We start from the raw sequence: 27,712 nt of genomic DNA on the forward strand, positions 1-27,712 counted from the left end.
TTAATGTTAATTTTTTGTAATAGTGTGTAGTTTTAAATACATAGAAATGCTTATTATGTGGTGCAGTATTAAATTTTAATCATGGATTGAGTGAAATAAATAAATTGTTACAAATGCCATAGTTATTATTTTTAGTCAGTTTGAGTTAATATCTTTCAGATGTGTGACTACCAGGTAAGGGATAAAAAATATAAAGACATATGTGTCTGTACTTTCTGGACATAATGGTTTCGAACCCCGGTTGTAATAAACAAAGAAAAACATCTCAGAAGACAATATGGGAGTAATTAAGAATGACTGAGTGGTAATTGTTCACTTATTTCACCGAACATAAATGATTAGAAATCAAATTGAATGTTAAACACTTTATATAAACTCGTATTACAATTATATGTGCTTTTAGACCCATTATCGTCTATTTTTAGATTCCACAGAATAGAACTATAGCCCTTTAAATGTAGTTGTTTAAATGAATGGAATAACAATTTTCTAACTCTAGTCTTCATCAGACAATGATTCAAACAGTAGTGAATATGTGTATTAATATACAGAATGGTGTAAGAATTTGTTGCTAAAAGCAATCTTACTGGTCACTGTAGAGTTTATTTTTAAAATGTACAAATTTAAGCTTATTTGCCCTAATGTGGGACGGTTTATGTTTTTTTTATCTGTTTATATAAATATCTACTAACGTGGTTAGGCAAGCCTGATGGAGTAATCTCCCTGTAGATATTATCAATGCACCACGAAAGCGATGCATGCTCAACAATGGCTGTTATCAATTCCAGACAATGAAAACTAGCACATCTGTAGCATTATTGCCCAACCATTTGTTGGCTGCGACCCAATTCCAGAAACAATCATCTGATCGCGACCCCTCGAGGAACAAAGTCACCATTCAGGCTTTCACTACGAAACATCACCATTATTTACAGATCAAAATGATGTAATGAGAGACCGATGAAACATGGTGAGCGTGAGAGCAACGAGGCCGGTCTGGCTGAAAAGTTCGAAGCCTATGTGTGAAAGACCTGTACAATGGTTTTCATTTATTTTTCTACATAGTCCCGTTCGAGTTGTACACACTTTTGCCAACGATGTTGTAAAACTTTGATGCGGTCAGGAAAGAATTTTCTTCACCCACCCCAAAAAAAGCCGCTATTAACAGCGGACATGGCGTCATCATTAGTAGGGAAATGACGACCGTCTTGTTCTTTTTTCATTTTTGGAAACAGGTCTCATCCATGGTTACAAATCGGGCCAAAAATAAATTGTCAGGGTCTGCTTCAAAACGGGACGCCAAGACACGTTTCTGATTTTTTGTCATTCCTAACCTCCTCCCGAGAAATGCTCACAACACAGGCAATATGTCGAGTGGTCACCATGTCATGCACCCAGGTAACGTTTTCATGAATGATTGTCATTGATGGCCGTCCAGGACGCGGGTAATCGCCAAGACGCTCTCTCTGTCACACTTCAATTCCACAGACTACTTCTTTACTGTGGAAAAGGAAGGGGCACCATTCACTCGCTGGCGACAATGTGCTCAACCCTCTCATGAGAGATGCCCACAACACTGGCAATGGGTCAATTCAAGTCCTGGGTTAAGGTGGTGTAGTGTCTAACACCAGTTACATCAGTGTAGCACTGGTGTAACGCTGTGCTAACTCAACCTTAGACCCCCTCTGTATTTGAAATCAGTCCGAGTTAAGGTCTGCGGTGTGGAGGTTGTGTTAAATATGGATATACATGTATTTACACAACATGAACACTAGTGTCGTACCTGTGTTACCCAAACACTAACTTATACCTGAGCTCCTCAGTTTGTCTATATTTTCAATATCAATTTCCCGATTTAAGAAACAAATTTACATGAAAAAAATATAAAGACCAGGAACTTTGTGCAATATTATTTCTAATTACATAAAAAAAACTTGTTAGATAATAATAACTTGATAAAAGATATTATCTTGTTAAAAATAACTCTAACACTAACCCCTAGGGGTTAAAAAAAATCTCAGTTCAAGTCATTTATTACAACACTGGTGTAAAACAGCAGACAGCAAGAAGGGAATTTCTTTTACGGTTTTTAGATTTAGTTTTAAGGCTTAAAACGATTTTTTTTATCCATATCATGGCCAAAACGTAAGACAAAGAAATGTTGATCACAGACCTGCTAATCTACGAGAAATTTTAGGAAATTTCGACTGAACAATGATCTGAACAATGATCAAATGAGATTACTAAAATTCAACATAGATCCTAGTTACTTAACTTCTTGCCCAATTAACTTTCTTTCGAGGGGCTCAGGTTAAGGCACTAAAAAGAACACCAGTTATACACCACAACAACACAACCTTAGCACAAGTGTAACACGGGACTTGACCCAATATGTTGGGTGGTCAATCGTCGATCAGCCATCACCATGTCATCATGCACAGTTGCACCCGGGTAGTGTTTTCTTGAATGGCGGCTCTTGATTGCCTTCCAGGAAACGGGTCATCGCCAAGGCTCTCTCTGTCACGCTTAAATTCTTTACTGTGGAAAAGGAAGGGACATCTTCCCCTAAAGTGGAGACCACGTCGGCATGTATTTGTGTTGGGGTTAGTCCTTTCAGTTGCAGATACTTGATGGTTGCCGTATAGTCAGTTTGTCCATTTCTGGCGGTGTCAATAGGTAGGTTCACAAGATGGTCTGGCACGAAGACAACACTAATACTACAGTTGCAGGACTTTTCAGCCAGCCCTCGTGATAGCATTTATTCAAAGTTTCGGAGTAGTCCACCACGACCCAGAGGTTGGGAACCCAGGAACTATAGAAACAATATACCAGCGTTTTACCATATTCTTGTATTGGCGTGAACTAAACAACAATACAGGGTCGGATAGGGGGAGGGGGCTGCTGCCAGGGCCCCCAATATTAAAGGGGGCCCCAAATTTGTTTTTAATTTAAAGATACATTGTCTAAGATTTAGATAAAGAACTGGTCATTCTTGCTAGAATAGCTCAAAAATAGATAACGCAAAATGAATATATTAAAAAATTTCATTCAAATTACTCTATTCTGAGCCAAGTTATCACTGTTTGTAGTTTTGACAAATTGTGTGCATTGTGGTAACCAGGGCACTGGTATATTCGGGACTTAGCCTCGGTTTCCCATTTTTAAATTAAATTTTGTAAATGGCGAACCGTTTTAATCTAGTTAAAATCTCGCGTATCCGATGACATTGAGCGTTGATTACGGTCTTGTTTTGTTAATAAATGCCTAATCAACGCCGGATTAACCACGGGGCACCATGGGGCCCAGGGCCCCCCACATTAGAGGGCCCCCCACAAAAATCTCAGTTGCGCGCCTCGAGGTCGGACCGAGGACTCCAACGGCCGGTGACCTAGTGACGGGTCCCCAGGGACTTCCGAGGGCCCTCCATCGGAAGTCCCTCGGGCCCCTCAATCTATGGTGTGTCGCGATCGACATCCGAGAATTACAGTGGCGGAATTAACGGGCTCAATGGGCTCCAGCCCCCTCCTCTAGAAATGCCATCATTTCATAGCACTCGCATGGATTGGTCCACTAAAATAACGCCAGAATGCCCTAATTTTGTGGCAGAATTTTATTTTTTTCTGGGGAAGGTACTTCTAAATGGCTCCGACACAAGTGCCTGAAATGCCAGGAAATCACGTTTCCGGCCTCCAATTTCTGAAAATTTCCTGGGGGGAAAATCCCCCCAGACCACCCTTGCGAGGCTTCGCGCCTTCAGCGCTCGAGGTGGCCGGCACAGCTCCTCGGTCGGTGATAAGGGGCCTCCACATGTTCCAGGCCCCAGGGCCCCCACCATGGTTAATCCGGCGTTGTGCCTAATTAATAATTTACATAACATTTAAGGCCCCAAAAAATACCCGCAATAGGCATATTTAACTCTTACAAAATGCATGGTTGATGATTTTATTTATAAGTTATTGTAAATGTTTGTGCCAAATGAATGTATCATACTGACATACAAATTGCATTTTTGTGAATGTGTGGGTACCTATGGCGTGATTAGAATCGGATTCTGACAGTCCACTTTTTTGAGAAAAATTGGTGAATTATAAACCACCCGCCCGGGCCTTCGCGATTTGGGGCCCCGGTGTGTCCTAATTTCGTTTGAGGCTTTCGTCACCGTTAGGATTCCGGGTCCCGGCATGTAATCGGGACCTATTCCGGGCCTGTAGTACGCTACAATGATTGTGAGCGCCAGTGATCATGCACACGGTTATCGATCGCTTTCGCTATGACTGGTATCCGATCATTAAAAACGAAGCTGAAAGAGAAACTTTTTCTTTCGTCATCGTTATGTTAGGTTCTAAAATTCTCGATGTTTTCGTTATTCATATCTAATATGTCCGGGCGAAGCTTGTTATACATTCGGTCATACCACCACAAGCCAGGGGCCCAGAAAAAAGGAGAAAAAGCAAAAGCTGCAACAGGTGCTAGGACACAGCAAGATTTCGGTGTTGACCTCCAGTTGCCCCAGATATACGCCCAAATGAAGCTAGGGGCAATGTTTCTTTCAAAAATTGTCGAGCCCGGGGGGGGGGGGGGAGAACCCCCGTTTTTAAATATGATCATCAAGCGTAATGACTCACATAAAGGATGCGCAAATAGTGAAGTAATTTTATACACGTTGTTATTGGGTTTTTGGAACTGGAAATGAAATGGGGTTTAACGTTCTTCTTTTCTGCACCGACTGGGCTAATGGAGACGGGCACGTGCCGTACAGTGGGCTATGGTGGATTTCTTGCCCGGACAGCGGCGCGCTACGACCTATACCCTTATATCGATTTCTGTCACGTGCCCGTCTTCATTAGCCCAGTCGGATCCGAACAGTGGACGTTACACCCATTTACGTTCACGTTCAATGTGTACACGGGAGCTCGGTTTTTCGTCCCAAACCATGCTGGAAATTCTGGGGAACTTAATACTCACTTAGCCACCGCGACCCAGGAGAGCAATGTATGATTAAGATAAAACGAGAGTAATTTGATATAAATGACTGTATTCAGACATACATATACCTTTATCTATATGATAATTGTCTAATAGTCTATTTCGGTGAGTCCAAATGAAAATATTCAGATTTATTCAATAGATACGAGATTGTTATTTATATCGAGACAGAATAGGAATTTCTATACTCCTTTTACATTTTAGATTCCATTTCCCTTGTATCAGGATCTTATATAAACACCTTAAAGTGGTGTCAATCCGGCTTTAATTGTCTGAACGCAAAAAAGAATATATATGTCTCTTTCTTTGACTTCCAGATACCGAAGTTTACAGTTCAGGAAATCTTATAATCTGTGTAACATATTTTATTTACTGTACAATACTTTCAATTTATGAATTAAGTGGTGGCTGTAAAGGTAAACTTATTAAACCACATCCCTTGATTGTGGTCGCAATTGTTTATACAGCATCGTCAGTATTTGGTAGAGCTTTACACACTAGGAGTAACACTAATGAAACCGTCAGGATGGTTCCTGTTTTTGTGGTAGTAGGCAGCATAAACCTTTAAAGGGAGCACATTGTTTAGGATTGTCTTTGATATCAGTCTTTGATACTGACAGTATCTTGGCTTCCTTCGTTTTGCCTTCTTTAATCTTTTTTACTTTGAATTTCTTCTTATTCTTTTTCTTTGTGTTTTTCTGTTGTTTAGGTAAATCAGGTTCTATGTCTTCAAGTCGCCTGATCATATAAGGATGGTAGGACACCATCTACAAAAATCAAATAAAACAATTACTGTAATAAATATAAAGCTAGATCCGTTTTGGCCGTCTTCTGGTGGATTTCAATTAATTTGTTTATCGTCGGACAGAAATCTGGAGAAAACATCCAATGTTAAAGAATGTATATGAGCTAGAATAGTGTCCCATAAACCTTGCAAAAGGGGTATTTTATATGACTTAATTGATGATGCAGGTTGCACAGTAAGAATTTTCCTTTGTTGTGGAACAGATCCAGATAGTTGGGTTCAGCGATCTATACTTTTTCAAAAATTATTTTCATAATTAACTTTACGTGTCCTATAAATTAGTATATGGAAGAAACCGAAAATGGGGTTCATGAATGTTTGGGACCCCCCCCCCCCCCACCAACCCACCATCGTTGCTCTGAGCTAGTTACGGCCCTGGATTGGAAAAGTTATAAAAAACCAGCCCGAATTCATCCGCGAATCTTTTCAGAATATCCAGCATGTGCCTAAAACAACTATCCGACTATTGTCCGGAAATATAGTTTAGTATAGAAAAGGAGTTTATACACTTTTGGACATAATTTTTTAGGGGTTTCAGCCCTATTCGAAGCCCGTTTAATTTACCCATAATGTTCTTATTTCACACGATTTGCGATGAAAACAGCATAACTTACAAGTTTGGGATTACATATATCTGTAATGTGAAACGCCAATCGTTGAAAAGCCGTAAATACGTTACTTCCTGTTTTAGCACTGGTTTCAAAGAATTCAAATGCCATCTCTTTCTGTGCCAACTGAAAATTGAAAAAAATAGAGCCTATATTACTTGATTCAGCATACACCATTTATTGTTAATACCGTAACCAATGAAGACAATTATTGCCCATTGAGGTTCTATTCAATCAATCATATTGTAAATAATTGTGTGTGTGGGGGGGGGGGGGTCGGGGCGCACCCTGTAAATTCACCATAATAATTGTGTGGACTAGAACGAACGGATACTATACCAATGCTGCGTAGGCCTATAGTTTCGTCAACAATGATAACGACAGATAGTAAATAAAATGATAAATGTCAAGCCCACTGGTTGTGCACCTTTCCCACATCCCTTTTGAAAAATCATGTATCCCCCTGGTGATGTCCTCAATAACATTAAAGAATATTCTATTTTGACGACCCTGTTGATCCATGCGTCAACGTCGACGATTATATTAATGACCATCGTGATAAAGATGGAATTGATTTCAACGACGACAATTTCTACCCCGACAAAATTACCAGCAAGGTGGTCATATTGAAAAACAAGCATTTATGACAAGGTTGACTGGTGTGGTGTTTACGAGAATGCTGAGCACAAAAATTATTTTACAATATTTGTATCTACTTTAATTTAAATTAGCGTAACAATTACCTCATATGCCTTTGATCGTTTGACTAGTTTTTTGTCTTCTAAATCATTTTTATTACCACATAAAACAATTGGTATTGGTTCATATTGATTGTGAGCCTGTTTCATCTCCTATAAAATATATATCTTATATCAGAAATGTATAGAAAAGGCCCTACAATTGATAAAAATTCTAATTTCCTCATCTTGTTTTCGAATCCATTACATAAGTATTGTATAATATTCATGTCGTTCTTGAATTAAAATATTGTTTAAACCAATCCCCAATCTTTTATTACCATCACCCCATATTATGTCGAATTGATTTTAATAATTATTATGAATGACGTCCATATAACCACTCTCTACTAATACAACATTACAAATTTATAACACTCCAATTTCAGATAAAACCGCTGAAATCTATGGATAACTTTCATTTTTGATTTGAACTATCCCAGCAAGTTTCGTCCAGCCCCTTCCACGCCCTCCCTAAATCCACCCGGATATTTCTCCTACCTTATGTACACTCGAAATCCAGTAGGCTAAATGAGAAAACGACGAGGGATTTGTTGCATCGTAAACCAAAACTATACCCTAGAAAGTAGAAAAAATAATTTCATTTTATAAAGGCCTAAATGTAAATTACTTATTCAACCTATTTTACGCAGATTCTGTTGTTCTTAATAATCATGCCATTGGGATTAATGGTTGTGTAAAATTATACAGATTTATATATCTGTTGCTTTTAGACGAAAACATTCACACTTGTAATTGGCACACCTAATCTAAAATACGAATACAGACAAATCTTTTCTTTATGAAACAATTTTATTTAATTAATTTGAAACAACTCATGCTTAAAAGAATATAGTGGCCCGGATTTCCTTCTATAAAGAAAGCAATAATGTTCAACTTTGCTGAAATTGAACCAACTAAATTGTATTCTATTAAGATTGATTCGATTCTGGCTGACAATAAACTTCCATTGGTAATGGGATTTATATTCTGTACTGATTTGATTATATGATTGCAACAGCCATATCCATCTTGTATTGTTCGCCAATTTTGAAATGCTTCCAGTGATAATGCTAGTTATGTTTGTCTGTATTGTAAAATCTAAAGCGATTTATAAGAGGATTTGTTCAAGAATTTATCACAGAATCATTCGCATTTAGCGTTCTCTTTCGAATATGAGCGGGGCACACGCGATATGGTCCCATTTTCGGGTGCCATTTTGGATTCAAATGGCCGCATCTGAAATATCGGATTTTTAATCTCTGAATGTCAATACAGAGAGAGCGAGAAATGAGGTTTAACGTCCACTCGACACAAGCTATGTCATTTCGAGACTAACATATGGTTTAATTTTATTTCAATAATTCGCTTGCGCGTTGGGGTCTTTAGCAGTGGTGGGGGGGGGGGCTGAGGACCCGGAGAAAACCCACGAGGTTGGACAGGCGACCCTATTCCTTTTAACGTATAAGCGGAGAATCGAAACCACGCCACTTGACTCAATGAAAGACCTTATGATACAACGCGCACGCGTTAAACATTCGACCACCTACACCCCACCCCCCCTCGAATGTCAATACCGTCGGGAAGGGATCCAGACTTATCTAACTCAAGCATAGGCCGATCCAGTATATTTGTGACGCAATTAATGTTATAAGGTGGCATCAGGCGAACCATCATTGAATGACGCAATGATTAGTTTCTGAGTGTCTAGCAAACGCCTCTGCTTGCCCATGCCCTTCTGAGTCTGTTGTTTGAAACTGGTTTTGTCAAACCTACGTGTCACTGTACAAATATGATTAGAATTGCATCAGACGACAAAAAAATGCAATTTGTTTTTTGGTATCACTATTAATTCAGATAAAGAAATAAATGATTTATGTAATATTTTTCAAATCAAAAGCCATCTGTTTAAATTATTTGAATAGTTACAAGATACCGATCAGCAATGATCACACAAGGTATGATTTAAACAGATGGATGGCAACCAATAATTTCTCTATAATACGACCTTAAGCCATATTTTATCAACATGACGTTGCTAGACCACTTCACAGTAATGTGTGTTAGATTATTTCTCTTTGGTGTTCCAATACCATAAATAAGTATAAAAAGGAATTAAGCTCGGTGATTATTTGAGTAAGACATGTCATGTTGACAAATTAACGTCTCTCATAATTCATTATAACATCAGGATTCTTAAATGTGGCATTATAATAGGCAATGAGTGATCAACAACGTTAAAGGGTGTTATCGTTCATTTATTCAATAAAGAAATGGATTGGGGAATAGTTTTATGGGAAGATGTCGACGCGGTAAAATATTAGATATCACACGCTTGGGGAAAGAGTCTGAAAGATTCCGACAGTCAAAGCTCTTACTGAAATGAAATGAAATGAAATGGGGTTTAACGTCCTACTGTTCTGCTCCTATACTGGGCTAATGAAGACGGGCATACGCCATACAGTGTGCTATGAGGGAAATTTTGCTCGAGCAGCGGCACTACGGCCTACTCTTATATCGAATTCCAACTGCGAAGGCAAAGCTCTTACTACTAGACTACTCCAGATAGGCATTCCATAGCCTCTCTCAAGCAAAAATCCTTGTTGTGGCTTCACGTATCCGTGCCAATGAGGAATTATGTATATACTAACCTGAACACCTCTATATTGAAGTCTTGTTATTGTCCGAAATCTTTGTTGACCTGCCGTATCCCTTTAAAAACAAATATCCAATATTAGCCTAAATTATGGTAAACCATTCAATTACAGAGCCAGTGTTAATAAATATTTATCGACATATATGTGCCGTAGTTCTAACTGCATAAAAACAGGGAAATCGTTCAAATGTGGATACAAGTATCAAAATTGGCAGAAATACTCCTTGAGGCCCATTCTTTTGAAAAAGCCTATTATCAAAAATCCAAGATTGCGGCAATTTTCAAGACAGTCGACTTTCAGGCAACAAAATATCATTTTATGGTGATAAAGTCACACCAAATTGTCCTATTTTACTGACCCTTAATATATAATTTAAGTTTCATCTAAATCGGACTAATAATTGTGGGCTCTATTATAGAGGGTCCACAGACTCAGTACATAATTCACATTTTGCGTAAAAGGCAATTGCCATTACCCAAGAAGTTGCGGTCTGGTGCAGACCAAAACCGAACTCCTCCAAGATCTTTTGATCCTTAAACCATTCATGTATCGTAAGTTTCGTCTAAATCAAACCAACAATTGTGGCCATTGGAGGGTTCACAATCTTCTAACATATTTCACAATTATATTCGAAATGTAGGGAACCATTCCCAAAAATGTGCTGTCCGATACGCACCCAAATCGCCGTTATCCGATATATGTTGGACATAAACATATATTAATTTAAGCTTTATCCACAAAAAAAGGCGAAAATTCCAGTGGCTAACAAGATTTACTTAAGTAATGACCCTAAACGGCCACCCATGCAAATTTAAGTGCTTGTAACCAGATTTAAAAAATTGTTACACTTAGTTGCCCCACTATGTCGGATTGGCGACTAATCTTATGCCAAGGGAGGAAAACGTAAAGGAGCAGTACCAGATTTCACTCTTAGAATCAATACGTTGGAACTGTGTTTATAATATACCTACCATATGACTAGCTGTATCAATGCGCCATCAACTTCAAATATCTTCTTGACAAAATCTACACCTAAAACAGTTTAAGGAAATCATTTGTTCAATATGGCGGCATAGCTACAAATTATAAATTTGTTAATGTCGTAGGCTACTAATGGCTTTCAGCAAAAAAACGATGTAAAGTACTTTACACTTTCAGATGACAATTATAATGGACTACCCGGAAAACTTTGCTGCTAGTATGTGTTGCTCCTGGTAACCTGTGTTTCTGAGTCTAAATTACTAGTCTATTAGTATATGCTCGACCGCCATTACATTATATATAATAGGTGGTAATATCGATACCTATTTATTCTAGTTACTTACTGGGTTAAATTTCCAATTTGCATATAACTGCATTGCTGTAAATTATTAATGGCAGTTTCTATACCAGTTTATTAGACCTTCTAGGGGACTTCCTGTGTTTCAGTGACACCCAGACAAGATGGCGTGACCGTATTACTTAAACCACATAAAGTAATGTGGATATTCCGTATGTTAGATAACGTTACAACAAGCAATTAGTATTCCATCATTTTCTTAGAAATAAACATTAAATCAATGTTAAAAGAATTAAAGCTGAAATACGGATAATATGTTAACGTAAGACATTAGCATTTAATTCACGCCATGTTTTTTTAAAGATACCTTCGCGTGTACAACATCCGTCACAACACTAATAGGTATTCAACTCTCCAGATCAGTTTACAATGGGCGTACGTTCTGAAACTGTATGTTTAACGCAGTTTGCTTTGAGCAAGTGACCAGAAAATTGTAGGTTTCTTTTAAGGGCGAAAAGGTAAAAGGGTGAGCCTTGGGTGATTAGGGTGGTTGTAAATATTGAACTCTCTCCAGGCCTGTTAATCTTTCAAGACTCGTTGGCTTGTACAATCTCGTAAAATTTGAAATTCTGGTCTGGAATATGTCGAGAAAAACAACAGGTAGCCACAATTTCTCTGATTTCAGTAGTGGGGTCGTCATCATATATAAATGTATACCATACTGTAATAAGAATATAACTCTACTTACCAATTGTTGGCACCATACTTTCTCTAAATTCTCTACCCATCAAACAATTCACTAGGGCAGTCTTCCCTACAGATGCTTCCCCTAATACCAACACTTTATACGAGGCACAACAATCTCTGTCTACTAAAGGCATCGTATTTAATACTTTGATGAAATAATTATTACGTTTATCTAATTCTTTGGTATTAGTTGAATAAATTATGAACGACTAACTGTATACAGAATGCCTTTAAACACCTCTTGTCATCCATTTTGCAATATACCCAATTTCAGAACCACATCACATTTTGTATGTCTGAAATAAAGACCGTTCTTTTTCACACATGGACTGTTATTGCATTGGTTCCCTGTCTACGTGAATTGACTGAAAATTAAAATAAAAAAAAATATTACGATGAAGACGACCACCAGACAGTAAAAACATAATATACAATATACGAAGTATGAATTCATTAGGGTTAATGTGTAACGAGAAGAAATTAATTAACGGGTTATAACAATATAATAAAAAGGTTGGTCTGCACCTTTTAATAAAAATAAGTAATCAAATTAATTGGTTTGTTTCCCATGTGAATAGAAAATATACATTGTCAGTTCTACGTAATGTATCATTCACCAAATAGAACATATTAAGCTAATATTTAATTAGAAAATTGCTAATTAACATTTTACTTTATCTTTAATTGTTCAAACAAAAATAAGTTATATTCTGACTGTTAATCGAAATTTAACAGATGTTCCTACATTAAAATATCCATCCCTAAAAAATAAACTTGACAAGAATGCATGGCGTTCTCACTCTACAGCGTGTGTCTGTCTTCCAATAACACTCCAGACAAAATTCATTTACGAAGTCCTTTCAATCAGTCATTTAATCCAGACTTGGGGCTTCAAACCCATCCCAGATGATTGGCATATTACTATTATTACCTTTCTATAATCATCGTCTAACTAATACTAACATAATGTACAATTTTCACTCCATGGAAATAAGGTCTTCAAGTTTCTCTCTATTATCACTATATCCGCTTCATTAATTCCTCGTCATGTCTTCATCCAATCTAATTAACAACAACAATTATAACACCTTATCACCGTCTGATTAACACTCAATATAGAATGGTATTAACACCAATAACTAATGTCTTTACCAGTTACACCCCAGAAGATAAATCTGTGATTCTAATGAAAAACTCCAACCACAAAAACCTCCAACAGTATTTCCTCAACAAAATAAAAACATCAAACAGGATTAATACCGAGTTTTATCTCAACACTCTGCAGAGTTTTAAAGGCGAATAACATTAATTAAAGTTTTGAGAAAAAACATCTTGACTATAAGATACGATTTCATTTACCCCCCAAAATAGTACTTCTTTTGAGTAAAGTATAACAGCCCAAAACAATCAAACACTGCTGTTGAAATTAACTAGTGCCTAATAAACTTCAACGAATCGAATGCCTTCTTGAAAAATATACAGACGCAGGCTATTTCCCCACAAATCATTCTGTTTAGATGACGTAAATAGAATTCCCCGTGTAATAACTTGCCAGATGTATGACAAAGCAATACTGGGGAGATAAATCTTTCTGTCTTTGCTCTCCTGTTTATATTTCAATATCTGGAACTATCCTCATTTCGCGATCTGAAAGCCGTTATACGAATGGATCAACAGAGTTTTCAGCCGTTTTCCCGGTTAATAGGCTAGATAAAATATATTTTGGTCTTATATTTAGACAAGTAATTATTTTATCCCATTCCAATGAACCGATGACCATGTCGTTATTTGCCGCCACTTGAGATAGAAGTCTGGGGATATATATTGAATTATCGAACAGAGAGAAATATATATGAATGAACCAGGGCTATAGGAATGAAACTGATTTATACAGGCTATTTACTTATTGATTCTTACAATCTAAATCTAGTTTCACCAGGGTTAAAAACGAAAAGGAACTCATATCTCAGATTAACAATTATCTCGGAGAGAAATCATGTGGAAATTCCCTTAGCATTTGTATTTTTCTAGAATATATCCGGAATTATATGCTACAGGTCTAGTATGATAAAGATTAAAGAAAAATAGTATGCTAAATGGCAGATTCTAGCTTGAAAATAACTATCCACTCGTTTCACATTGCACAAGTGCTAGATTACAATGAGAATCAACTGAATGATATCTTAATAAAATTGGTATAGGATTCAGCGGGTGGTTACTCCATTCATGTGATTGTAAATTCATCAGTTATCAGTATATTATCTATATACATTTTGAACCGGTCAATTATTACTGAACACTCACCCCACAGAAAATAAACATCCCACATCTTACATATTTTCTATCGCTCTGTGAAGAGACTATTGAATTGAAATATGGACGAAACGTATGATGCTCATGGTAGTCTGTATGTTTTGAAAATTAAATTTGGAGAAATATCAAAATTAGGTCGACACTGTTTCACCAAGAAATGTTTTTTTGTTTTTTAAATTAATATTTTTATTCATACAGTAAACGAAATAATTCTTTATTTGTTTTATACGGCTAAGTGGAGAATGGGCATTAAGATTTTAGAATCGCTGGAAAACCTAATAATAAATCGGTTCTTTTTTGTTTGGTTTGATCATAATTATATCATGCTGGGTGATTTTTGGCACTTATGTCTATTATATTTTTATGAGTGTATGATGTTGCAAAGGGATTTACCCAAGAAGTGATATCAGGTTATTTAGAAATACAATCATACATAACCTGTCTCGTGTACAACAACCCCATTGATATATAGCTCAAATTTGCTTCTACTTACATAAAACGCTTTATGAACATTCTTGATTTTATATTCCATTTCCTGTACTACTAACTTCACAATTCTGTTTCTTTTACACGCGAGGACTATAAAAAAGCTAAAATCTTTTGTACCTATACCCATAGACTAAACAGTCACCCATTACCTTCAAATCCAGCGTTCCCATAGGCCATATCACAATATTTAAACATATTATATAGCATAGACTTCCTATATAACCCACATTGGCGATAAAGTAAACAATTTCACTCAACCTTACCGATATCAAATACCTTTTCATCGCTTGTTCAAATATATTTTACATACTTACCTGTCATATACTTTTCCCAGTTTACAAGTCTACATTTTATATCCAAATGCATTCATAAATAAAATCATAACTTGTGTAGAAGTTTGCTCCAGGTTCGTCACTTGTCATCTCGTTTTTTCTTATTTAAAAAAGAACGCACCTTACATTGCTTTAAGATCAACATATAATGCCCTTTACCCTTCAGTAATTCTTTTCACTCATCTGTCATATTTATGATTGACTTTTCAAACGTTGATCAAAGATTTCTTCCCATTTTCTAATTAGGATGTCTATGGTCTTAGTCACGGGGTAGGCTTTATATACATCGAATACATCGCCTATATTATCTTATAATTCTGTCCCTGATTTACACAATGAATACTATCAGTGCTTATTACCTATATACACCTACGCAAAGTAGAGGTTATAATGTGCCCCTATACCATCAACATAACTATTCACCACGTAAGACGTAGTAAAACCCCTAAACAAGAGAACCTTTCATAATAAACAGACTGATTATTGTACAACAATCGCATTTTGAAATGTTAGGTTTTTATGGTGCTTTTTTTTAAAAAAAAAAAACCCTCTGTAATATAGGCTACTAATCAGGCTGTTTTGATATATATTACACAAAGGGCAAGTCACGTGGTTTATATATATATATATTCCCATACAGATATAGAAGAGCGTAGATATAATAATAGGGGTATATATTTATTACACCAAAGGCCTAACCTGTAAAATAACGACGTAGGTATGTCATGCCATCCGCTATCAAATTATGACATTTCAATTTGACAATGTTGTGTGTGCATGACCTACGTTTATTTGATGATAATAAAATAATAAAAGCTAATATCAGATTACTGTTAATAGACAACAAAGGTGAATCAAACCTCATTCAAATCCCCGTGGGAATATCATTCGTATACCTACGTATATTATGCGCTTTATGTCTACAACTGAATTGTATCATGAAATAATAATCACGGCATAGGTACCGCTGCAATATACGTCCACATTCCTGCCTTGGTTGATATGGTACTGTTTTAAAATGAAGGGAATGAAATATGAAATGGCTGCAATGACTATAATAAGAAGGTATTAAAATAAAACTTCTTAATACTACTGCTCAGGGGCGTAAATGGGGGGGGGGGGGGTACCAGGAAGAAAAAACGTCGGTCGCAAAATCAGTGCAGTCGGTTGCAAAATAAGAGCAGTCGGTATCAAAATAAGTGCTCACTGCATACGTCACGCTACTCACGCAAAACTTAAGTATAAAATAACCTTGTCAACTTATCATGTTTGAAAAAATGTTGTGTTTCACTCTTATTCTGTTGTGAGTATGTTTGTCTATGAACAAAATTTCCCCCAGGGAGAAAAATAGTCGGTCTCAAAATAAGTGCAGTCACTGCAGTCGGTCTCAAAATTATGCATCGGCGACTCAATGAATTAATGAGGTAAACAATGCCAGAATAGATCCCAAATACTATGTATTTGCGTGAATCCGTGAGCCTAAATTGCATACGTCACACAAAACTATAGTATAAAATAACCATTTCTGCTTGTCATGTTTGAAAAAATGTTTGTCACTCTTTATATTCTGTTGTGAATATGTTGTTCTATGAAATGTTTTTCCCTCATGACAAAAAAAGTACTCACCGCAGTCGGTCTCAGACTAAATGAATTAATGAGACAAACAAATAATTACAAAACCGGCGAAATTGACAGATAGGCCACAAGATTCTGTCTCATTTCTTATACTCTTGTTAGCGGAAATTTGGTTCCATTTGCCATGACAATGACTAAAATTTTCAGGCCCAGTTCCGAAAAATTAAAAGCTCGGTTACATATCTGAAATTTTTTCGCGCCTGCGGCGCTCGATTCCGTCTCAGCACTATCATATTCACGATTATCGTGACCTCCCCGTTATACTGGTGTGTGGGTCGCGGGGCGTCAGACTATACAAATGTTATGTCAACTCTTGCGAAACAGGCGGAATTGACTGGGACAGATCTCGAGATTCTGTCCCATTGGCTCACATTTTTGGTCCTCTCGTCCTCAAGACTTTCTCCCAGCAATGACCTAAAGTGCTAGGATATTGACTCAATTTTTCAAAAATTTTCTCAGGTTGCTCAGGGTTCTAGGCACAATCATCATATATGACATAAACTTTATGTCAACTTAAATAAAACTGCTTTCCGGCGAGAAAACGATCGGCGAACAACTATATAATTATACAATACTGTCTATGTTCTAATGGGACGCTTAATGTTATAGCCAGTATTTTGTTGACATTCATTGTGGGGTGGGATTTTGGATGTCGCATTTTGGCTACCCCCCCCCCCCCAAACAAAATCGTTATGTACGCCCCTGTGCTTGAGTATATATTTTAGTATATACTATAGTCAAAGTAGACGTTACTGCTTCAGACAGAATGCTGCCTTTTAGTCATTTTAATACCCATTTACACTAAATAGGAAATAATTTTTACCTACAAATACGTCAAACGTCTATTTATTTTTCTAATACATCAAAAAAATGTTTTAGAATTTAATTTGTCGGTGGAAAAAAGTTAATATTTGAGACTCATCAAGTCGCATTGGTGTCATCCTTATCAGTGATTGTAACGGCCTAACGAATACTAGACACTGTTCTTTGCCAGGCCCTTTGTCCTGCACTACCGACATGGAGAAACCACGCTGCAAAATCCTGGGGAATGTCGGGTTGTCGTGGTGTCGGGTTACAATACTAGACAGTTTTCGGGTAGTTTTCTGGTGTTTTCCGGTATATAGTTTTGCCCGTGCGCCTCCTAAACCTCATTGACCCCCCCCCCCCTCCGCCAGCAGGGCCGTCGGAACAAATTCGTGATTGGGGGGGGGGGGCTTCCATCCTAGATCCTTATAGGCGTCCTAGTAGAACATAGACAGTATTGTATAATTATATAGTTGTTCGCCGATCGTTGTCTCGCCAGAAAGCAGTTTTATTTAAGTTGACATAAAGTTTATGTCATATGATGATTGTGCCTAGAACCCTGAGCAACCTGAGAAAATTTTGGAAAAATTGAGTCAATATCCTAGCACTTTAGGTCATTGCTGGGAGAAAGTCTTATGGACGAGAGGACCAGAAATGTGAGCAAATGGGACATAATCTCGAGATCTGCCCGTCAATTCCGCCTGTTTTGCATGAGTTGACATAACATTTGTATAGCCTGACGCCCCACGACCCACACCAGTATAACTGGGCAGTTCACTATAACCGTGAATATGATAGTGCTGAGGCAGTATAAGAAAACAAAGGAATAGAAGAATGATGTTATAACGGAATCGAGCTCTTAATTTTTCGGGACTGGGCTTGGAAATTTTAGTCATTGTCATGGCAAATGGAACCAAATTCTCGCTAACGAGAGGATAAGAAATGAGACAGAATCTTGTGGCCTATCTGTCAATTTCGCCTGTTTTGTAATTGGTTGTTTACCTCATTAATTCATTTAGTCTGAGACCGACTGAGGTGTGTACTTTTTTTGAGACCGACTATTTTTTTGCCATTGGGGAAAAACATTTCATAGAACAACATACTCACAACAGAATAAGAGTGACAAACATTTTTTTCAAACATGACAAGCAGACATGGTTATTTTATACTATAGTTTTGTGTGACGTATGCAATTTAGGCTCACGGATTCACGCAAATACATAGTATTTGGGATCTATTCTGGCATTGTTTGTTTACCTCATTAATTCATTGAGTCACCAATGCATAATTTTGAGACCGACTGCAGTGACTGCACTTATTTTGAGACCGACTATTTTTCTCCCTGGGGGAAATTTTGTTCATAGACCAACATACTCACAACAGAATAAGAATGAAACACAACATTTTTTCAAACATGATAAGTTGACAAGGTTATTTTATACTAAAGTTTTGCGTGAGTAGCGTGACGTATGCAGTGAGCACTTATTTTGATACCGACTGCTCTTATTTTGCAACCGACTGCACTGATTTTGCGACCGACTATTTTTCTTCCTGGCCCCACCCCCATATTTACGCCCCTGCAGAACGGACTTGCATATTGTTCAACGAAGGGTCACTGGTGTGTACTACCGTGACCACATCCTGGCACCGATAGTTCTGCCCTTTGCTCAACGTGATTATGCCCGTTGCACCGCACTCGTGTAGTGAACGACTACCTCCAGCGTCACCATATTGTCCATATGCCTTGGCCAGCCACGAGTCCTGACCTTTCCTATAGAGCATGTCTGGGACATGATTGGGAGACGTGTTCGTCAACGGACGACACTGCAAGAATTGGCTGTGGCACCGCAAGAGGAGTGGGTCAGATTAGGAGCATGCCACGACGAATTGCTGAATATCTGAGGATTGATGGAGCAATTACTAATCAAAAACTTCCATTTTCACTTTTGACAGTGTATCTCGTTGCGAGTGAAATGGGGCCGTCAGTGACACATAAGCCGCCCATATGAACTGTTTTGTTCATGTGTAGGCAATTGGCCTGTTATTAACATAGGCCTACACTGGTTACCTCTAATAAAAACAGCAGTGCATTTCCGCAGTTTTGTATTGTTTCTGAATATCCCCTACTTTTTTTGAAGAGTCTATATTAATAATATATATTATAAATTAATAATATAGGTCCTCTTGAAGCGGCTAACATCAGTAACCCAACCCCTCTTGAAAGCGGCCAACTTCAGTTGAATCGGGTGTGCTTTTCAATGATTTCCGATAATTAATAATGTCAGAGTTATGGACCTTGATCACTTGGAAAAATCTTGTGGATGCTTAGAGACCATAGTTATCATCTGATTGATTTTATATTTATACACCGTGTTTACACCTATATATAATTGTTTCGATTGACTTTAGATTGATACAAAGTTTAAGGTCTTGAGACGAACAAGTGATTTTCAATGATTTTTGATAACTTGAACTGCTAAATCCATGATATCAAATGTTTTGTATACTAAACATTAGCATGGGCCAAACAAATTCTAATGATTTTCTGATAATTACTTAATGAGTTGTTACTCTTAATCAGATTTTAGTGTATTATAAATGTTCCATAACCGACAAGGTAAAAATATGCGACAACTCTTGTTGACTGCTGCACGATTTAGCTGCTGTGGGCGTATGTTTCGTTGCCTGGCAACCTATCTTTTTAGAACTCAGCCTGGCGGCGCTACAGATTATTGAATACAGAATGGTAAGCACATATTGGTGAAAACAGATTGATGGATGCAGACATGTCAGATTATGGAAGCCTATAACGACCATTCATAATTTCAAAACACGAAAGTCGAAAAGTAGAAGTAATGACAAAATGTGAGGCGACAGCAAGCTATACAAGCCAAAATCGACTCGAAAATAGGAAATAAAGAAATAATGCACTGTGATAATAGCGCCCCTAGTTTTTTCCTAATTTCGACTTGCATATTGGCTTGTGTACCACCTTGTCGACTTTCGACTTAGTCATATTTTTGTAATTACTGATGTCAGTAAGAAGGCGCCAACACACCTACCTATGGAAGCCTATAACTACCATTCATAATTTCTACTTTTCGCCCTTCATCAAAACACAAAAGTCGAAAAGTAGAAGTTAGGACAAAATGTGAGGCGACAGCACGCTATACAAGCCAAAATCAACTCAAAATTAAGAAATAATACACTGCGATAATAGCGCCCCTCATTTTTTTTCCTAATTTCTTATTTTCGACTTGCATTTTGGCTTGTATACCGTCTTGTCAACTTTCGACTTAGTCATGTTTTTGTATTTATTGATGTCAGTAAGAAGGCCCAAGGCATACCTAGACATAATGCAACTCGAAAAGTAGAAATTAGGAAATAAACACACGCACTATTAGCGACCTGTCATTTTGGCTTATTGTCGTACTCTCGTCGACTTTTCGAGTTTTGCCTGGAAGTCATTGTAGTCTCTACATTCCAGGTCACATTTGAATACATGCAATTCACATTAACAAAATAGTCCGTATGATAAAGTCTAGTATTGATGGCAATATTAGCGACCTATGATTTTGACTTGCTGTCGTGCTGTCGACTTTTCACCTCGGAAGTTGTCTCTACTTTCAAGGTCACATTTGAATTAGCGCATTGATAATTGAATTTCATTTACTGTGGCTTCATACGGCATATAAAATATACAGGTTTTCCCGATTGGATATTATTATTTTATTTCAAATTATATTATCACTTTTGAACATTTTGGCGGCAGTACTGATCGGTACGAGATAATTGTTTTATAATAGGCCTACAAAATAAATTAAATTGTTGTAAGTTTGGGTTTTTTTTATCAGACATTTTTGCCAGATAAAATATTGCAGTTGGCGGAGAAAAAATTTGAATAATTTTTTTAAATAAAAATTATTATTCATTTTGGCAGAAAAAAATGAAAGTGTGAGCCCTGATTGCATGTATTCAAATGCGACCTGGCAAATTGAGACTACAAGTTAAACCTCACATGTTTGAAAACACTTTTAACAGTTAATAAGGCTACATGTAATCAGATGGGAATGAAAGATTTGGACAGATGCTTTCTGAGCATATTTAGAAAACAGTAACATAGATGGCATTTCCACTGAAAATGGCCTTTCCCGGTGACTTTATTGCAAAATGACTTACATTTCCACTGAAATATACCTGAATCACATATACATGTAGACATAAACCGTTAAAGAAGATACCAAATAGTCAGCAAGCAACCTAATAAGACTAAATGGGGAACGAGATATAGCCAGTTGCAGCATTTCCACTGACATTATTAAGGCTAACATACAGAGCTGGCTTCTTTCTTAACCCAAACTGTTATGTTGGGCTCTTCTAGTTCACAGTTGCTAATGGTATAGGCAATCCTGCCATTCAAACAGCTCAGAACCGGATTGAAGTTGACCTCAGTGGAAACACAATGTTTATCAAGTGATCATAACTATGCAAGTATTTATTATTTATTGATAGATTTCTTCATATTATAAATATAACACTGTGGATTAATTTCAAGCCAATTGGATGATAACCACAGCTCTGGAGTACCCACAAGGAATCATGGATGAAAAATGATTGAGAACAACAATATATATGAACATATAAAAACACCAGCGGCTGCCACGCAGGATACGTCAACATTTTACAAGAGATGGATAGAGAACAAGCTAAAAACAAACAGGATTTTTTGTACAATCAGGGGCAATAATCCAGAAAGTTATGGCCTGAAATGTGCAAATATCAAATGGGACTGAGAATCGAGATCTTTGGGATATAAAGTTATGTTTTAAGTTTCATCAAAATCGGATAAAAATTGTGACCTCTAGAGGGTCCACAACCTTCGTATTACACACTTCTACACAATTTGCGTACAAAGAGCGGCCATTTTGTTGGGCAGTTTCATTTAGATTTTCCCAAAATTCAAATTCAACCTTCGTTATGGTGGAATGGTGATGTATTTAAACGTTTTTTAAAATCGGAAAAAAATTGTGACCTCTAGAGAATCTGCAAGCTAAAAATGTGATTTTTCGAACAATCAGGGGCCATAATCCAGAACGTTATGTTCGGGTATCCGCGATTATCAAAAGCAACCAAGATCTTAGTGGGTAATGATGATATATTCACACATTTTTTTTAAATCGGATAAAAATTGTGACCTCTATAGGGTCCACAAGCTAAAAACGTGATTTTTTGTTCAATCAAGGCCCATAATTCAGGAAGTTACAATCCGATATGCGCGAATATCAAAAGGAACCAATATCTTTGGGTTATAAACATGTATTTCAAGTTTCATCGAAATCGGATCAAAATTGTGACCTCTAGAGGGTCCACAACATTGATTTACCAGATGTTTACACTATTTGCGTATATAAGGGGCGTCCATTTTGTCCGGCAGTTTTGGCCCGATTTTTAAGAAATTCAAACTCAACAAACATAACAGTGTAATGGTGATATATTCAAACGTTTTTTTAAATCAGATAATAATTGTGACCTCTAGAGGGACCACAAGATAAAAACGTGATTTTTCGTACAATCAGGGGCCATAATTCAGGAAGTTATGATTCGATATGTTCGACAGGAACAAAGATATTTGGGTCATAAACATGCATTTCAAGTTTCATCAAAATCAGATGAAAATTGTGACCTCCAGAGGATCCACAACCCTGATACACAATATTTTGACACTATTTGCGAACGAGGGACAACCATTTTGTCCGTCAGTTTCGAACTCAACTATCCTTAGGGTGTAACGGTGATATATTCAAACAGTTTTTGAAATTGGATAAAAATTGTGACCTCTATAGGGTCCACAAGCTAAAAACATGTTTTTGTGTACAATCAGGGGCCATATTTCAGAAAGTTATGGTCCAATATCATTGAATATCGAAAGGAACCGAGATCTGTGGGTTATAAACATGCTTCTCAAATTTAAACCAAATCGGATAAAAATTGTGACCTCTGTGGCAGTTTCAGATGGTCCCTGGTGTGTGATTACCGTTTGGCGCATGCGCAGTTGTAGGAGTCACCTCACACCGTTACAGACGCGGTGTGCATTGACTCCTCGTGATAGGATTTCCCCTAAGATGTTCTTACGGTCAAATCAATATATTATAGACTATTATATATTTACAATATTACCACTAAGAGAGGATGCAAATTGACGATCTTTATTATTATTATTTAGTATATATTCCCGTCCACAATGCGAACATTCTCTCTTGTATTTGGGCTGTCTACATGCATGTTTGAATGTACGTATGGGATGGTGTAATAAATCTATATTTATGTTAAAGAAATCGGAATAAGAAATTCCATACTTTTATATTTGTGTTAAATGAAGCCACGAAATATCAAAGGCCTTAATCTTCCTTTGGAGGTGAATTAATTGATAATTTCAAGCCAATCATCAATTTGTATGGTTTCCACTGATCGTACGTGTGTAGAACGACTAATCACTAAAAAAAAAACAACGGCAACAAATCACGAACGAAGTATCAATTTCAAGCCAATCAACTTAGATCCGTTGATCGTGTAACTACTGATCGCTAAAACAACAGCTAATCACGTCAACAAGTATTTTATTAATGACAAAACTCTAATCAAGTACATGATATATTTTTTCCTGTACTGACCAGTGGTCAGGAACCAACTCACACTGCAGGAAGTAGATATAGTTTCGTTGTTAAGGCAAACATCAGTTTCGGACATGCGCAAGTGCCCAGGAGAAAACACACACCAGGAGTCAACTCAAACTATCACACCCCCTACAGTGTTCACAAGCTAAAAACGTGATTTTTCGTACAATCAGGCTCATAATCCATGAATTAACAGTCCGATACATGCCAATATCGAAAGGAACCGAGATCTTAGGGAGATAAACCTATATTTTAAGTTTCATTGAAATCGGATAAAAATTGTGACCTGTAGAGTGTTCACAAACAATTGTGGACGGGCGGACGGACAGGGGCAACGAAAATATACGTCCACGTGAAAATGTGGGCGTATAACAAAGGAGTAGTCAGAAGTAAAATAGTGCTAATCCTTGTCTTCTGCAGTAAAAATAAGTTTGAACCTTGTTTATAAAATGTCATAAACAGGGTTCCCCTTTACAAACCCCTAAAGGCATTTGTGTTTCTCTATTTCAATAAAACAATTCAAAATTTAAAATATTGGTTTATGCCAAGAGTTGCTCTCATTTATAAAAATTAATTCATTTACAAAATTATAAAAATTCATTTCAATTCTAAATGAAGGGAACAACATTTATTACCAATGTTATGCTCTAGTTTCTTGATTTGAATTTGATCTATCATAAGCTTTGCCATCTTTAAAATCACTAACTATTCTCTGAAGTCTTTGTAGGGAATGTGATTTTGAAATTTTATCAAAAATAGGTATTAACTCATCATCATTGTTTTCTGAGTCGTTTAACGTGTGAAACATTTTGTATATGCGTTCTCTACTACAAGATGATTCTAAATATTGTAAGGCATTCAAGTAGTAAGGCTCAGCTGTGATTTCACTGCCTTCATTACTTTCAACTTCTTCTGTCACTTTTGTGATCTCAGAATAAAATGACAAAACAATATCACAAAGATATCTTTGTAGCACACTGTATAAAATCTGGTTCTCTTGCAAGACTGTAAGATTATTGTTGTCCAAGTTTTTAACAGAATCAAGATTATTTTCATTTAGATTTTGTGTTTCGGTTACTGTATTAGTTTCTTTTTTACCATTAACATCATTTTGAATGTTATCAGACATTTTACTGGAAATTAAGGGATAAAGTGGGTCTAATATTTTTAACAAACAACGCATTAATTCTGCCATATTTTTAGCTGTAAATGATGAGGATGGAAATAGAACTGATATAGTGGATATGGCAGACGCCAAACAATTTCCATGTTCATCAAGTCCCACTATTTCATCTTCACAGACTCCATAAAGATATTTCAACAAAAATTCCAACAAATCGTCAGTACATTTCATTAATGCTTCCACGCCAGTTTCACTTGTTGAGAAAAGTTGAAATATGTGCAAGTAGGGTTCCAATGCATCACTGTGGTTGTAACCAACTTGCTTGATAGCCTCTAACAATGAAATTACTAACGCTTCATCAGCCCAATTTAAACACAGTTCATCATCGGAATCTAACAAGATACCAACAAATTCAGTAGTACTCTTCAATAAATCACTGTTTGTGGAAGACTGTAAAATAAACTGAAGATCTATCTGAACCTCTGGATAACCTTTAATAGCTTCATTCCAAGGCTTAGAAGTCTGTTTATTTGAGAAACAGGTATGTAATAACCTGGTTGTTTCTACCAAAGTTGGTGTATCCGAACCCTTCAATAACATCAACATCATGTCCACCAGCTTCTCATTTAACATCATTGAAGCACAGATGTAAGCATCACAGGCCATGTTGCCCAAAATTCCGACACATATTTCAGTTACCCTAGGAGCTTTCGATTTGCTTATAACATCAGACAGAATGTCAACTGCTTTGAATTCTTCTAGGTACTTGGCAACTTCGTTGTTCATGGACATATCCCATAACTGGCATAGTTCATTCTGGAAGTCTTCATCAACATCTTCAACTTGATCTTCGTCATTCTCAACTGTTTTGACATCGAGTTTTACTTCATCCATAAGTCGCATTAGTGTGGTTAAAACCCAGTGCTTGCTAAAGGCTGTTTGACCGATGCTATCCCCCAAAACGGCTTCTAAATTTTGCTGAAGTTCATGTGGAGGTGACGGATTGCGATCGTTTGCTTGAACTCCATTTTCTTCATAATAATCGTCTCCATATGTAAAAGGTTCTTCGCTGTCGTCACTATGATTATTCATTTTGACAAGCTTTTCTCTCAGAATTAGGCCTAGTTCTGTCTAACAAATCACCGAGTTTGATAACCGAAAGTTGGCTAAGAATTACTTGTTCGGTGTGACCTAAGGCACAGTTATCATCAATTATTTATTTAGCTTGGTTTTCGACATCGCTGCCATTTTATTTTATTTATCAACACATGGTAGACCAGGTTATCCACGCTATCCCGATCTATAGTGCAGGACACACTGATCAGCAGTGAATGTTCGCTAGGCCGCGACAATCACTGATAAGGATGACTTAATGAGCCACAAATATTAACTTTTTTCCTCCGACAAATTAAATTCTAAAACATTTTTTTTATTCATTAGAAAAATAAATAAAGACGTTTGAAGTATTTGTAGGTAAAAATTATTTCCTATTTTAGTGTAAATGGGTATTTAAATGAGTAAAAGGCGCCATTGCTCGAATCAGTAAAGTCTTATGTAAAAAAATGCACGCGCCATTGAGCCAATGATTGACACCGCGTGATATGACGTCATGTGATGAAGGCAGTCATCTTTTCAGAGATATTAGAAGACTTTCGTAATACTTTCGTAATACTCTTTTAAGCGGAGTCAATTCTAAGTCCAATTCAAATAGTCAGTCGAATAAACCAGTCGATGGCTGATTAAAATTTTGGAATAATTTGTAATAAATATAAGTTAAAGAAAAAACGCACTAATTCCAATATCGTTTATTATTGTTTTTGTCTATTTTTTATCCCCCCACCCTCCATGTTCAAATTTGATTGTTCAAATTAAAACTTTAAGTTGTTATCTTAGTTATTGCCACCGCTGCTTAATAAAATCATGCTTTACTTGCCACATAATATGGAATATCAAAAACCTCGTCCCCATACGCAAAACCCCACCCCACCCCACACCCTTTTCTGCGGTCATATATAGAGACTCAATTTTTTTTAGGCGAGGGCCAAAAATATTAGTATCAAGTCCAATGTTGCAGTCAAAAATAGTTTGACAATTAAGGTATTTAGGCGATGCTTAAATAGCCATATCTGAAGGAGCCGGGGGCATGGTTTAACGGCCGGGGGGGAGGGGGAGCTAGGTCTTACGTACAGATGCATAAGTAGATATTAATATTTTCGCTCCCCCACCTCAAAAAGAATAGTAGAGTCCCTATATATGACCGTAGAGAAAAGGGGATGGGGTGGGAGGGGGCGTGTGGGGATACATGTACTTAAGTAGATACTAATATTCATAGGCAGCTCGTACGCCTATGCTAATATTTTCGGTAACCACCTCGAAAAGAATAGACTTCCGATATATGGGGTTGGGTGGGGCGTGTGCTGTTGAGGTACATGTATTTCACATTTTTATGTGGCCTCGTCCAGTCGATAAATCAGTCAATTAGACTGGGGGGCTTCCCAACTAGTTTCAATTCCGATTTTGCGG

General features: G+C 37.0%; 1 protein-coding gene and 1 long non-coding RNA gene across 8 annotated transcripts; both read right to left on the reverse strand.

Moving 5' to 3' along the window:
- Positions 1 to 5,008: 5,008 nt before the first annotated feature.
- On the reverse strand, positions 5,009 to 15,396 carry LOC126814565 (uncharacterized). Of its 7 annotated transcripts, none has more exons than XR_007677657.2 (9): positions 14,936 to 15,396; positions 12,783 to 13,044; positions 11,821 to 12,184; positions 10,765 to 10,825; positions 9,788 to 9,848; positions 7,638 to 7,715; positions 7,143 to 7,250; positions 6,406 to 6,525; positions 5,009 to 5,753 (listed from the first exon to the last, which is right to left on the reverse strand). It is a non-coding gene; the product is annotated as an uncharacterized LOC126814565 (long non-coding RNA). The 7 variants fall into 7 exon arrangements; XR_007677654.2 differs by having other exon boundaries at positions 5,010 to 5,753; positions 12,751 to 13,044; positions 14,936 to 15,395; XR_007677658.2 differs by having other exon boundaries at positions 5,014 to 5,753; positions 12,783 to 12,881; positions 14,936 to 15,387.
- Positions 15,397 to 21,521: 6,125 nt separating this feature from the next.
- On the reverse strand, positions 21,522 to 26,473 carry LOC126814543 (protein SAAL1). Its single transcript, XM_050539769.2, has one exon. It carries the CDS (start codon positions 26,279 to 26,281, stop codon positions 24,707 to 24,709), a length of 1,575 nt encoding a protein of 524 aa, XP_050395726.2. The 5' UTR covers positions 26,282 to 26,473; the 3' UTR covers positions 21,522 to 24,706.
- Positions 26,474 to 27,712: the final 1,239 nt, after the last annotated feature.

The sequence above is a fragment of the Patella vulgata genome, chromosome 3, assembly GCF_932274485.2.
Source record: "Patella vulgata chromosome 3, xgPatVulg1.2, whole genome shotgun sequence".
Taxonomy (NCBI): Eukaryota; Metazoa; Mollusca; class Gastropoda; family Patellidae; genus Patella; species Patella vulgata.